The sequence below is a fragment of the Protomyctophum bolini genome (genome assembly GCF_963924005.1).
Source record: "Protomyctophum bolini genome assembly, chromosome: 11".
NCBI classification, from domain to species: domain Eukaryota; kingdom Metazoa; phylum Chordata; class Actinopteri; order Myctophiformes; family Myctophidae; genus Protomyctophum; species Protomyctophum bolini.
In genome coordinates this window covers 37,011,571-37,026,953 of record NC_137872.1, presented here as the reverse complement: position 1 = coordinate 37,026,953, position 15,383 = coordinate 37,011,571, and the positions used below count along the sequence as shown (strand labels likewise).

General features: G+C 46.4%; 1 protein-coding gene across 1 annotated transcript; it reads right to left on the bottom strand.

The window, feature by feature from the left end:
- Positions 1 to 7,696: 7,696 nt before the first annotated feature.
- LOC308323443 (large ribosomal subunit protein mL52-like) lies at positions 7,697 to 8,328 on the bottom strand (the record flags this gene model as incomplete). The annotated part of the gene is made up of 2 exons (XM_080775174.1): positions 7,697 to 8,055; positions 8,319 to 8,328. 2 exons carry the CDS (start codon positions 8,326 to 8,328, stop codon positions 7,697 to 7,699), a joined length of 369 nt encoding a protein of 122 aa, XP_080631300.1.
- Between the last annotated feature and the right edge of the window lie 7,055 nt (positions 8,329 to 15,383).

The following is a 15,383-nucleotide window of genomic DNA, read 5'->3' as shown; positions in this document are numbered from 1 at the left end:
CACGGTCTGAAAAGGTTGAGATTTACTGTACTACAGTACAGTAAATCATTCGTTTAAAACGCATCATCAGCACCGATAATGGAACGGTTGTGGACGTAATGAGGGTTCCCACGACCACCCGACAGCCACCATATATGAAGGTACATGAACTTGACCTGCTTCTTCACTGGGTAAAAATGGTAAACGGTGAATGGTGCATTTAAAAATATATATTTTTGGCTTTTCTGCCTTTATTGATATATTATATCAAGTGAAGACTGACAGGAAAGAGGGAGAGAGAGAGAGAGAAGGGACTCGGACACGCTGTCAGGCCAGAGCCTATATGTATGTGGCATGCGCCTGGACCACTAGGCCAGCGGGTGCCAATGTTGCATTTATTATAGCACCTTTAATCACACACGCACGCACGCACACACACACACACACACACACACACACACACACACACACGACCCGATGGCGGAGGAATCCATGCAAGGCGCCAACCTGCTAATCGGGAGCAATTAGGGCTTCAGAGACTTGCTCAAGGACACTTTGACTGCAGTAACTCTGGGGGGAGCCCACAGGGATCGAACCGGGAACCTGCACGATTCCCATCCGGCTGTTCTACCGGCCACTCTACCCCTGAGCCACTGCATGCATGGGCATTGAATATACATACAGTATACTCACTTCTAGTACAACAACAAGTTTGAGTGTTGCACAAAATGCATTTTTGCAGCACTATTGCGGCTGTGACGGCCCCTGTACCTTTAAGGAGTAACCCAATCCCTTTGCAGTGCTGGATTGGGAGGGCGGAGCCTGCAATCTGCAGAAGGGGAGACACCTGGCCAGTGTCCTCCCCAAACGCTATTAAAGCACCTGCTGTGAAAATGTTCTCTCTCTCCATTCCTCCTCAGGCAGGCTGCAGGAGCATCCACACTATAGAGCACCCTTGCTTTTGTTTATCTTTGATAGTTGGGCAGCAGTTCCCTGCCCGCTTTATTTGGAACATGGAAATGATTTGTTTGATTAGCTTTATTAATCAATTATTTAATAAAATATTTTTTTTGCTGCTTTAAACTCCGTCTGGTCTCCCCTCTTTGTTAAGGCCCAAGAGCCAGCCTTAACACGGCATATACGTACTCATTTACCACACGATCGATACCAGCTGCTGCACTCTCTCCTAAACGTCTCTCCTCTCTGCCTATAGTGGAAAAGTCCAGATAAACTACCTGCTTTTTTCTCGCTTCACGCACACACACGCACGCACACACGCACACACGCAGTGCTGCTGGGCTGGTCTCCTCAGCTGGCTGTCACAGTTGGCAACAGCTGCCACAGTGTTATAGTCTGTTGGTGTTACTGTAACTCTGCTACCTTGCTATACACAGTCTCTTGCTTAGATCCTTTAATTTATCCAATGCTATATCAGTTCCGTTATACCAAAGTGTCTGATTAGATTTTGTTTCAAAACCTTTGTTACTTTTCAATTAGTGTATAGGCAAAAATCTAATTCAATTTGCCTGCCTGTTGCCTGATGTTTTCATTTAATGTAAAACCAACTTTTTAAAATGTGTTTTAAAGTTAGTGAACTTAACTGTATATGCATGCATGCATGCATTCATACCATATCTGCTTTTTGTTTTGACCGACTTTCTTTTTAAACAGAAATACATCACTGTTGTGTGCATGTAATGCACAATCTATGTAAAGCACTTTGGATAAAAGCGCTATATAAAATGCACCATTTACCATTTTACTCTGATAAGAGGTCATTCAGAAAATAAAAAGGTCTTCAAAAAATGCTGTTCTGATGTTGGGTGTTCCCATAATGGGGCTTATATACGGATGAGATATTCCATCCACATCTCACGATGTTTCTCTCTTGTTGTTTTTCGCAGACCTTTCAGACTCTTTCGGGGCTCACTGAGGACAGTCGGTTCATCGCTTCAACTCTGACGTTCACAACGTTGACGTTGTGTTATTGATCCCTGTATACAGGGTGAATTAAGTCATCCTCTGGCATTTGACTCCAACTCCAACTATTAGAAGCAGCCACTGAGCACTGAGCACTGAGCAGCGCCCAGGGACCATGCAGCTCCACATCTAAGGCCATGCAGTGAGCAGCGCCCAGGGACCAGCTCCACATCTAAGGCCATGCAGTGAGCAGCACCCAGGGACCAGCTCCACATCTAAGGCCATGCAGTGAGCAGCGCCCAGGGACCAGCTCCACATCTAAGGCCATGCAGTGAGCAGCACCCAGGGACCAGCTCCACAACTAAGGCCATGCAGTGAGCAGCGCCCAGGGACCAGCTCCACATCTAAGGCCATGCAGTGCACTGAGCACTGAGCAGCGCCCAGGGACCAGCTCCACATCTAAGGCCATGCAGTGCACTGAGCACTGAGCAGCGCCCAGGGACCAGCTCCACATCTAAGGCCATGCAGTGCACTGAGCACTGAGCAGCGCCCAGGGAGCAGCTCCACATCTAAGGCCATGCAGTGCATTGCTCAAGGGTACATGAAGGCAGGACTGGAGTAGTATACATTATGTTCACTTGTGTCAGAGAGAGTACCAGCACTTTACGGAAATGTCCTTAAGGCACTGAGAGAAAGGCTTTTGTGCCTAAATGTGCAGAGTACGTTTCAGCTACCTGTGTGCTGCCACCCGTGCCAGCCAAATAAAAATGCCTCAACAACAGCAGCAGCCCTGTTGTGTGACCTGAAAATAGGCGAACAATCTGCAAAAATAGGCGAAATTCTGCAAAAATAGGCGATCATTCCGCGAAAACAGGCGAACATTCTTAAAGTGAATACGTATGGTGGCACGTACACACACACACACACACACACACACACACACACGTGTGTACCAATAATACAGCACAGTACGTATACATATGCACCAGTTTTTTTGTTTCCTTTTTTTCAGCTCAGCAATGCACCGCCCCCCCTCTCCTCCTCCTCCCTCTCCTCCCTCTCCTCCCTCTCCTCCTCCTCCTCCTCCTCCTCCTCCTCCTCCTCCCCCTGCGTCTCTGGGCTGCCCATAACATCAGTCTCGCTGCATGGCAGAGTGTCAGAAGGTGCAGTCTTCCCCCCGGGCGGGTCACAGACCGGTCGAGGGCGAGAGGGCCTGGACGTGGTCAAGCTTCAGAGCAGCGGGTGGACGTCCGTCCGCACCTTCATGACAGGATGGAAACACTGAGGCAACCGTATACCATCTGTCTCAACCAGCTGCTCGTCAAGGTTAGCCTCCTTCTTACACCAGTGGTTTTCAACCCTTTTCATACCAAGGCCCATTTAACCCATTCTGACCTGAGATCAGATTCATACGAGGTTTCCACTGGACCACACACTGGTCTGATTAACGCATTCTGACTTGAGATCAGATTCTAAAAATGTCAGTCGCTCTTTGATTTTTCAAAAATAGCAGACCTACTAGCTCGTAGCGCGCCACTCGGTGGCGCGCTATGAGCTTGTAGATCTGCTATTTTTCAATAGCTAAAGCATAACATGATGCTAACACCAAAATGGTTTGCTGTTCATAATGGGTTAATTGGCATAGGACCACCATTTGACGAGATCTTGCCTCTCAGACGCCCGAGACGAAAGAATATTTTGCTGTCGGTTTATCATTTTGTCCACAATTCCATGCTGTATTGGAACGTTGATTAAAATGACAATAATTTTACATTCTCTTATAATTGTGTAGACTAAATTAAGTAATGCAGATGTTTAACAATAATGTAACTCTTGAAAGCGTAAAATGAAACCAAATGGACCATTTTGGTTTCAACTGCCTTATGAACTGCCTTATCCCTCCTGACCTGTCCATCCATTCCAAACTGCCGTCACGTCAATTCACCATTTGTCAGCCGCCTTCTGATTGGCCCCCTGACTGACTAACCAGCAGGCTCTTTCTGCCTTGTTCCACCCTAGTTCCACCTTGTTTATGTTGAATTAGCTAAAACATCATTTTTGGGAGAAAACAAAACAAAAAACAAACAAACATGATGTGCCTTGCAGTGACCATGCTGCACCTGTGATGTTCCTTTTTACTGACACCAAGTTTAAAATAAGAATTGAATGCACTGAATGTCAATACGAAGCAACTGAAAAACGCGTTATTTCAATGGTAGTGGATGGAGAGAGAGGATTTTTGTCCAACCACGAAACTGCAACCAAAGGGGGCGAAGAGGGGCAGAACCACGGGCGGGACAAAGGGTGAATTGTCACAAATCATTGCAGTCGGGCAAAAACGTCCTATCTTATTTGAACTTTTTGTGTGTTTTGGTAAATTAATTCCCGCGCTTATACTAACCACAGGGTCACACAAAAGGCATACAAAAGTGTATGCTTTTGAATTTGAATCGTGAAACAGTTTCAGGATTCAAGCGTGGGGCAGCGTGTTTCCACCTGAGACGTAATACACTTTCTAAAGGCTCATTCATATAGTCTGGATTTTCGGTGGTGAGGTGACCACCGCTCCGGTGGTGAGGTGACCACCGCTCCGGTGGTGAGGTGACCACCGCTCCGGTGGTGAGGTGACCACCGCTCCGGTGGTGAGGTGACCACCGCTCCGGTGGTGAGGTGGGTGACCACCACTCCGGTGGTGAGGTGGGTGACCACCGCTCCGGTGGTGAAGTGACCACCGCTCCGGTGGTGAGGTGGGTGACCACCACTCCGGTGGTGAGGTGGGTGACCACCGCTCCGGTGGTGAAGTGACCACCGCTCCGGTGGTGAGGTGACCACCGCTCCGGTGGTGAGGTGGGTGACCACCGCTCCGGTGGTGAGGTGGGTGACCGACCACCGCTCCGGTGGTGAAGTGACCACCGCTCCGGTGGTGAGGTGACCACCGCTCCGGTGGTGAGGTGGGTGACCACCGCTCCGGTGGTGAGGTGGGTGACCACCGCTCCGGTGGTGAGGTGACCACCGCTCCGGTGGTGAGGTGACCACCGCTCCGGTGGTGAGGTGACCACCGGAGCTGAAATAACGTTGAGCGGTGGGTGAGTAAAAACAGAGAGAAGGGCTGGGGCGGTGGCGGTGGTTTGCTCTTCACCGCGGCTCAGTGACGTCATGTTGTAGTTCGGTGGTCACCCCACCACCGAAAACCCAGACTATGAATGAGCCTTAAGTGGTGGACATTCATAAAATATGCCATTACTTGAAAATTCTATACTACTTTTGTATTTGTATTTTTGGATACTTTCACACTTGACTTGAATCGAAAAAGTAGAGTTTTGCTGAATTACTTATGAATTAGCCTCTTTAAGTCAATTGTCGTTGTACTTTGTATACTTTGCAATACTTTATTTTTTAAAAGCATGTACTTTTGAATACTAAAAAAGCGGGTCCAACTTTGACTGAGAAACGTTCACTTCATGTTGTTCAGCAAATATTTGACCGGGAGAGTGATACTTTGTCCATCACGGAAGGTCACCTACTATACTGACTTGTTTCATCAGAACCGCTGACACATCAATTGTCACAACTTTAGCCCCATCTGTGACCTCAGCCTCCGCTGTATAGCTCAGGGATTCGGTCACATAAAATTAAGAACCGGCAGAGAGAGGGGGCGAACGTCGATATTGGTCGACATCGTGTCAAAAATGTAAAAAGTATAGTCCTGGGATCCATCATCCTACACAGGAGTCCTCTCATCATTAGCAGACTGCAGAAATGCAGCTCCATGTTAAAATTGGCGTAGACTGTTAATTAATTAATTTAGCACGTTGTCCAAACTACAAAGGTTTATTAATGGATAAGGTTGGCCTTGGATTCATATATATATATACACACACACACACAACACGCACACGCACGCACGCACGCACGCACGCACGCACGCACACACACACACACACACACACACACACACACACACACACACACACACACACACACACACACGGCAATTTAATTTATTTGATGCTGAAGTAGGCCTAAACATGTTTGTTTAATTTCAACGTTTTTTATATTTAAATGAGATGAAGAAAGTCAACACTCACATCACATATTTCGCTGCAAACGGTTTTACTATACTGCCACCGTGTGTATAGGCTAAAGCGGCTTTAGGGAAACAGGTTTGCTTCTAAATGTATATTCATGCAGGCGGCCTTTATACGTGCGCAATGAGGACAGGTGCTCTAGTGAAGTCTATAGGTTGTCTATTTCTATGTTGTTGTGTTTGACAGTGTTTCCCAAAAAAGGACATTGAGGGCTGTATTTTGCGTGTCTTAAGTACCATGAGGTCTTATTAGCTACCTTGAGTAAACTAAAGACCTGGAGGCGTAAACAATGCCATTTGGCTATTCTGAGTGGCCAAAGAGCATTTATCACGCACACAGGCTTCTGTTTGCGGCCTATATGGAGGGGTGTGTTCAAGCTACGTGCGACACAAAATGTCTTTGGGAAACCTGCAGCGAAATATCTGTATTAAAGCAGGAGTCTCTTCCTATCAGCTGCAATAGAGTTGACGGTATAATGTCACTTTGTTATAATGTGACGGCTCTCTCCTCTCCGCTCCACAGCTTCACGTCTCCAGTCAGATCCACCGCTGAGCAACAAAGACTCCCAGAATGCACCGCTGCGCCACCCCCTCCGCCACCCTGCTGCACCATTATAACAACGCTGTGCGCGTCGTGGCCTTCCGTCTCTCTTCGTCTCTGTCTATGGCAGAGCCCACTTCATCCGCAGGGTTCAGCCTGTGGGGGTGGGGTCAAGTGGGAGGGGGGGGGGGGGTCAAGTGCACTCCATACAACCGCTATCCTGCACCTGCCACAGTCAGGTGAGTCCTCCAAACCCTTGGCCGTCAAAGACTGGCCAGTGAGGCCAGTGCAAACTAGTGCAAACCAGTTCTGCGAGCCTCTGAGGAAGTATAGCCTGGCCCAGCCAGCGTGTTTTTAGGTCTATTGAACGGGGGGGGGGGGGGGGGGGGGGGAACCGATGGTATTTCTAATGTGATTAAAGGGAATTCTCAAATATCCAAGGTTGAGAATCACCGCTGTTTATATATATGGCCATACTATAGAGATCTCTGTCTCTACCTGTGTCCCTTGAATGCCTATTTATGGAGCCCCCTGAATCTCTGAGTCCTCTGAGTGTGTCCTTGTCCCTTTTATGTTAAATAGAAAAAAAACATCACCAGCACTCACTTTGTCCTTTTTGGAAGACCCACATTGTCATGACTCATCGTCTGCTGATGAGTCGAGAATTAACGAATGCAAAACAGTGATGACGACAAGGCAAACAGTCAGTTGGTGTTTGTTTGCACGTCGTCAGACTCGGATCCTTCCTGACAGGTTTATAGTACCATCACAGTATAATGTTCATCGTTATACCACAGGTTGTTGTCGAGGAAGAGATCTGATGGATTAAACCAGCACCATTCACCACCTATAATCAAAACAAAGAATTCGGTTCAATCTGTTTTCCCAGAGCGCTAGCAAACTCGGTGGCTATAGGCTAGCTAGTTTCTGTGGTCGTAGTGACTACATCTGTCGTTTTTTTCCAGCGATTTTCTTAGTTCTAAGGGTAACCGTTGTATATTTGCAATATTACACTCGAGGGTGTGCAGGTTTAACGTGATTATTGCCACTTCAGCGATGCTTGCGGAACTCGACTATACGTCTCGTTCCTGGCCGCATCACTCTCGTGGCAATGATCACGTTAAACCACACCCTCTTGTGTAATATTGCTTAATTGACAGTTTCCTCTTCTACTGTTCGGACTTCTTCCGCAGCAGCAGACTTCCTTTAGGCTTGAGCCGAAGAGACCTCCCGTGCTCCCCCGCCCGCTCGGCCTCCTCTCGTCTCCGGGCGCACGCCGCGATCCCGCCGTCCATCTCCGCGCTCAGCGCGACGACGCGCCTGGACAGCTCCTCGCTCTCTCGCCTCCTCCTCTGCTGTCCCGCCATCGGAGGCGCCGGTCCGCGCCCGTCCGCGAACGACCAGTCGGGGAGGTCCGTCAGAGGTCCGTAGCGGGAGCCGTTGAGAGCGAGCCCGTGCTCCTTCCGCCATTTCATCCCGGCCTGCGCCGCGCGCGTGGTGCAGACGGACCTGCCGCGGACGTAGCCGCCTCAGAGCCGCCGAGGAGAACGTCTTCACGACGGGCGCCGCCATGTTGCCTTTTTCACGCACCTCGTCTTATAAAAAAATTAAGTGTGTCCTGTCAGAGAGGTGCACCCGACAAATGTGAAATACCCCCCATATACCCCATATATGGAGATCCCTGATGTCATCAGTCAATGCCATATATGGGCATATATAGGCTTATACCCATATATGGGTGTAACGTTTTGGATCGGCAGTTCTGGATAACTGGATCTCCATTACATATACCCGTAACCATAGTTCCCAATGCAGCCGTTCCTATAGCTCTGGTCCATAGCCTTGTACTGCTCTTGCTGCCGTTGCATTAAAGGGACACTTCACCCTTTTTGCAAAAATATATATGTCAATGATGTTTAGAAGCTTTAGAACACTTTCCTGGGGGTCTTTATGTGTGTAATATGTGGTTTTTAGCTATTTTAGATTGTAGTAGTGAGCACAGACACAGTGTCTCTGATGTCATGGACACTGGTCTCACTACCTTCCTGGACTACAATTCCCATAATTCTTTGGTGCTCTGCTCCTCCTTGTGAATAGGGGGAGATCTGTCTTACTGAGATAACATGTAGTCCAGGAAGGAAGTGAGCCCAGTGTCCATGACATCAGAGACACTGGGCTCACTGCTACAATCTAAAATATCTAAAACCACATATTACACACATAAAGACCCCCAGGAAAGTGTTCTAAAGCTTTTTAACGTCATTAACATATATGTTTTTGCAAAAAGGGTGAAGTGTCCCTTTAAGGCTATGAAACTGAATGGCTTCCTGCCTCGCATGAAATGTAGACCAGCCTCTCCTCTGCAGCGAAAATTAAAATAAGGTTTTTACCTCCTATAACCAATACAAAGGCGGGTTAATTGTGTAATTAGAAAGCATATACTTTCCTTATAGTGGACGCACTTTGAGCCCCCTTGCCACACTAAATGCACTTTTTGGCCAGAAAGGGATTTTGTTTTCATTCCGTTTTTTTGTGTTACTCCACTGCGCCCTCTACCGATATTGCCAAGAGAAAACCCTCATAGAGAAGATTTGTCCTGCATGGTGAGTATATAGGTAAAACATTATTTTTTATTTTCGTTACAGAGGAGAGGCATTATTTATGCGATTTATATACCGGTAGCTCTAAATGCGACTGCATTAGAGCTATGCATATAGGAGGCCATTGCTATGTTTCACCCGTTTCAATTGAAACGGGCCTCCACCCTCAAGGGGGCCTCCGAGCTATACGACTGACCGCCGGACGTCATTCAACCCCCGCCCCCACCACCCTTGGCCCTCTCTCTCTCTCTCACCCACCCACTCGCTGCCTTGCTCTCTCCCGCGATGTTAAAGTTATACCCAATTTCCTGTTCATTAATAACCTGGGAGAAATGTGCAGCATGCAGGGAGACACTTTATTGTGCAAGGGGAATGACAGGATGAGGAGAGGTGTTGTTGATATTGAACAGTCAAAACTATGTGTCAATACGCCTGTATTTATGTATATATATTTATTTAGGTATATATATATATGGGGGCCTCATTTGGTCATGAAACGGGGCCTCCAGACTCCTAAGGCCGCCCCTGGAGCTATATGGACCAGAGCTTATAAAGCCGTTCCCAACTGAGCCCATCATAGCTGCGGTCTCACATCATGTCAGTGTGTGTGTGTGCATCTTCTTCAGGCTCCCTGAAGGATGAACCCTATACTGGTATATATATATAATATATGATCCCTTGGTCTTTCCCCATGGGGCGGTTATACTCTTTCCTTTATTATGTTCCTTTATGCATTAGCGCCATGAGTCTGAGTGTATATGTCCCCGGGCCACTGCTCTCGAGACTCTAGTAATAGTCCCACTTAATGTGAACGAGACATCTCTGATGTCATGCAGGACACAGAAATGGCTGCAGAACACATTCATTATTAACCATCTGAGTTATTACCTCATGACCTTTCTTCTAGCGCCCCCTTCAGGGACAAAATGGCAACTTATATAGTTTGCACACAAGATAACAAAAATCTAATATAGGCATTAATTCCAAAATAATAATAATAATATGCCCAAGGGGGGGTTTTTGGTGCCCTCTTATGGCCTTTACTCCAGTGGCAACCGCAGCGCAGACCAAAATGACCAAAACAAGCTATATACCGCGTATACTACTACTCATAATGTATTGCATTTCACGTGAAAGCTTTTGCTGTTCTGATGCTGACGCTATACATGGACCAGCTAGTCCAGAGCTATAGGTGTGATTTGAGCTCTGCTGACTAGGGTGGAGAGATGGGCGGAGAGGAGAGGCTCATACATGCATGGAGCAGTGCAAAGTGTTTAGGCCCATTTTGGTTGCGGGAATTCACCCCTTTTGGTGTTTAAAAGCATTATGTTATACTTTAGCTGTTGAAAAATAGCAGATCTACACAAGCTCGTAGCGCGGCACCGAGTGCCGTGCTACGAGCTTGTATACGTAGGTCTGCTATTTTTGAAAAACCGTGAAAATGTATCTAGTGCAAATCTTTGCAGAACGTTTTTAACTCAAATCTTTGCTTCTGAGGGGCCGGGGGGGGGGTCCCTGGAACAACATCTTTTCAGAAGGGGGTCGGTTGGCCAAATACAGATATAATTCTGGGGGTCCTTGACATGAAAAAGGTTGAGAACCACTGACCATACCGTAGAAACATAGTTTTCTTTTTTTAGAAAACTGTTTAGAAGACATTTTATAGAATCATCCTCTGGTCTAAATGGGTTGATCATGAGTGGCAGGTGTTAGTGTTTGTCTCTGATACTGTATTTAGTAGTAGAGTGCTGGACCTGGCTGGTATAGGCGTGCATGGGTCTTATCCCCACACAGAGACAAGGCTGTGTGACTGAAGAGAGCTGTGTTAAAGTGCCACTGAACATCTGAACCAAGTCTGTTATGTGTGTGGCAGGCAACGTTCCCAGCACGACTGCACGGGCTGACTTTATGTTAGCAGCTATAGCTGACAGAATTTATGTTCATTTTCAACTGGGTGTCTGTGGGAGGCCAATAAATGTCAATTTAAGCTGCGTCCTGCAGTGAGAGGAACCGTGCAGTAGCAACAGGCTGTGCTACAATATCCATTCTATTACTGCTGTCGGGCAGAAACAACTATAGCTCCGTTTTTCAACTTTCTTTATTTACTTTTATAAATCAGTGCTATTGAACACGTCCTTTACGTCTGTGTGTTGTTTTTTTTTTACAAGTATTGAACCAATGAAACGTAGGCCTATTGAAAAGCGCTTCTGACTATAAACCTTCATTGGATTAGTGTTGTTTTTGACAGTACATTTTATATTTTAGTTTTAGTCGTGGTCTTTTGAATCATTTTCATTTAGTTTCAGTCACATTTTAGTCACCTGAAATGTTTTGGTCCAGTTTTAGTCGACTAAATGTCATACGATTTTGTTTCGACTAAATCTCCATTTGATTTAGTCGACCAAGATGTGTTTTGACAGGCCTTGACGTCGTTGTAATGGCAGATTTTACACTTTGGTTGCATGCTGAACATAGCAGATCTACAAGCTCACAACGCGTCGTTGTTGAGCTTGTAGATTATTCAGCATTTTCATGCATGCAACCTAGCATAAAACTGGATCTCTTGTCCACTAGTCCTCCCAGACATTTTAGTCTCGTTTTTATTTGTTGACGAAATTGTCAATATCTTTAGTCTTAGTTTTAGTCATCATAGATTCGTTTTTATTTAGTTTTAGTCAGTGAAAAAATATATAGTCGACGGACATTTTTCGTCTTTGTTTTAGTCGACGAAAACAACACTGCATTGCAGCATTGGATCCTCAAACTGCTGGTCAAACCTCCCAACTCCAGATCCTTTTTGAGTGGTGCAACCACTCCTACATCCAGCTTTGTCCGTGTACCTGTGTACCTGTGTCTATGAGCACGAGTATGTTACTCATTTATACCAGTAGGGGGCGCCAGAAACAGAGAGAGGGGTAGTGCTGTGTCTCTAATGAGAGAGAGAGAGAGAGAGAGAGAGAGAGAGAGAGAGAGAGAGAGAGAGAGAGAGAGGGGAGTTGCACCACTTGGTTCACACAGGTGTGATTTTTTAGTATTTTCATGACATTCTAATCAGTGACGGGCAAAACAACTATCTTCACTTTAACCCCTTTTGGTGTTTTAAGTGTTACGTTATACTTTAGCCATTTTTATAAGTAGTGAAAATGTGGTGCAAATCTTTTGAATATATATTCTTTCAGAGCGAACGTTTTTTACTTCTGGTCCCTGGAACATCATATTTTCAGATGGGGGTCGATCGGCAGCCAATTACAGATATTTTTTGGGGTCCTTGACATGAAATATTGAGCACCACTGATACAGAAACATAGGTATTTCAGAAAACTGTCAGGACTTATAGAAGCCATTTTTAAATATCGACGTTAATGCTCAAAAAACCTCCTATAACTCCACTTGAGCTGTGTTTGGATAAAGTGATTTAAATGCTGCCAACACAAATAAAGGTGTCATACGACACCTTTATTTGTGTTGGCATGCAGGTCGTCATTGTGTGAACACTAACAGCTGCTATACCTTTACCAAAATAATTACTATGCCGGTTTTACCGGTTTCCTGTGTTAAAAAAAACACGGGGAATATAAGTAACACTATACCTGCTAGTGTATGTGTAGACATGCCACGTATAAATATTATTATCAGCTCCCTTTAGAGTACGTGCCAAACCATATTGGCTTATTTTGTCAAGTCAGCACCAGCCTGACCTGGTCCATATTGTCCTGTTCTGTCATGTCTTTGGGGAAAACATTTAGCCAAATACATTTTGATTATAGGCCTATACCCAACCTTCAGTTCAAGGGCTATCTATATAGGCCAACGTGTAAAGCAGACTGGCATAGCGCGAGAATGAGGACGATTTGTAAATAATTTGATCTATGCACGCAAAATAACTCGTCCTACTTCCAGGTCCCTTCCCTACTTTCTTCACAGGTGTCACCACCACGGTGATGATACTAATTCATGCAGGCTCTGTTCCATTCTTCTCCAGCAGAGGTAGGGTGCTGCTATTGTGCATGTTATAACTCACTGGAAACAGGCGGTCTCAAAGTGGCCTTGAGTGGGTTCCAAATGGCCACGTATAGGGGTGTGTAACTCTGAGAGTGTACAAATTGAACCAAATGGACAGTAGTCCATACAGGTCCATGCACACAGTTGCCCACAGTTGTGTTGCAACTCTCTCCTCACTCCACTCATCTCGCACTTGATTGAAAACAGCTGTCCCCGTGGTATAGTTTGTGGGTGTTATAGCTAGCATGCTGAAGATGACACCTAATAATTGTAATATTAGGAGAACCAAGGATTTGTGCAGGCTTTTAATTGGCTCATACGCCATCGGGATCTGAAGACGGTCACGTGAGTGAAGTGACGTTATGATACCTATTAATCCCTTTGGGGAAACGTATCCTCGACATTATAGGGCCATCATCTTGACATTTGACACGGTCCACAGACCGTGTCCCCACTTCAGCCACTCCCACATTCCATTCCATCTCTCTCAGTCCTTAATTGTCTCACACCTGCTCACACTCCCTCATCAGCCCAACATAGCGCCATGCCCCGGCCTTTCACACCTGAGAACATTTCCCCAATCAACCCACCTCCTATAAGACTGGACTCATTTCACACACTCACAGGTTATACCTTAATTGTCACCCTTGTGTTTGGTCTTGCTTGTTCTTGGACTCTGCGTTTTTGGACATCCTGCTTTACTGCCTTTTCTACACAGTAAGCCTTGTATTGGTTGGACTGCTGCTGTTCTGCCTGCATTCTGCTCTGTAGATTAGCATGTTTGGACTACTGTTCTCCTGCCTGGTTGTTACTGTAAGATTTGCCTATTTTCTGTTATTAAATTCTTAAATCTACTCTTGTCTACTGTGGCTTAATTGCATCCTGGGTTCAATCTAAACCTCACTCCTGACAACATTTAGGAGCAGCTGTGTTCAGCCACTGAGCAGCACCCAGGGTGAGGCACGACATATACCAATTAAGCCTAAACCGCTCGTGCTTTATAACCACGCCCCGCTTCTGTAGGCCACTGGGCCAGTGTGGAAGTGCCTCTCGACTACTACGACAACTGCAGGCTGCTGTGAGCCGACTCAGGGCCGTCCTCCTCATATAGGCACGGAATCGTGAATCATGTTTCGGTGTGACTGAGCGTTTTCCTCCCAACTGCCATGCACTCAAAGTGGCTGTATACTGTCCAATCACAGCCTTGTGTCCTTGCACAAGTGCACTGCGGCCACTCACAGTACGTCGTTGAACGAGCGGTATAGGCGTTCATGGGCACGCTGCATGGGCACAACATGGGCTGAAGAGCGCATTGCTGGAATTTGGCGGAAGTATACGGGATTATGGCGGAAGTATATATACCGCTCACGGCGCTCAGGGAAATGACGTTGACGCTTTACAAATCTTGTTTACATTCTCCGTGTTTGAAACGAGTGTGGTGAATATGCACTATGCACTCTTATGCCTTATATTGTGACCATGCAGGCTTTTCTCTTGGCGCCTGCATGGGACCGAGGCTGTATAGGCGGCAGGATGACGTGTGCATTGCTCAACCGTATAGGAGGAGGAGGAGTAGGACGTCAAGGCTCTATAATATGTCCTCCCGTTGGGGGCTCCTCCTCCTCACTGCATGGCGGGCGAGTCAGCAGGATATGTGACAGCACAGAAACGTGTGTGGGCTGGAATCAATTGGCATAACCACTCAAATATATATCCAAGCTCACAATGTTGCAACACATTGCGACCGTGTATACATCTGCTATTTCTATACCGGCTCTAACGCTCACCCCCCGGAATAGGGACGCTATAGGGTTCATGTGGGTCTATATAAAAAACACTCTCCTCTACACTTTCTTTTAAATTTATTGCTGTAGCCGTAAACATGCCTTTTCTGTTTAGTATAGTCCGACTACAGCAGGTCTTGGATCGCGGCCCAGCGGCCGATTCATTGCACTAGCTGACCTTTCTCAGAGGGAACGGGATATTGCCAGCAGGAAAGTCTCCGAGAGCGGCGGTCATACATAATCTCTGTTTGAACTTGACCTTTGCTGGCCTTTGTTTAGTTGCCTTGTATTTTCTCATGTGTGTGTGTGTGTGTGTGTGTGTGGTCGTTAAACTGTGACAGTGTCGGTGCTGTTTATACGGAGGAGGCTTTATACTGTGGGGGGATTGGAGAGAAACCATTAAAGCACAGCTCAACCCCCTGACCTGACGGCGACAATAAAACTTCAACATATGAACCCGCGGCTTTAAA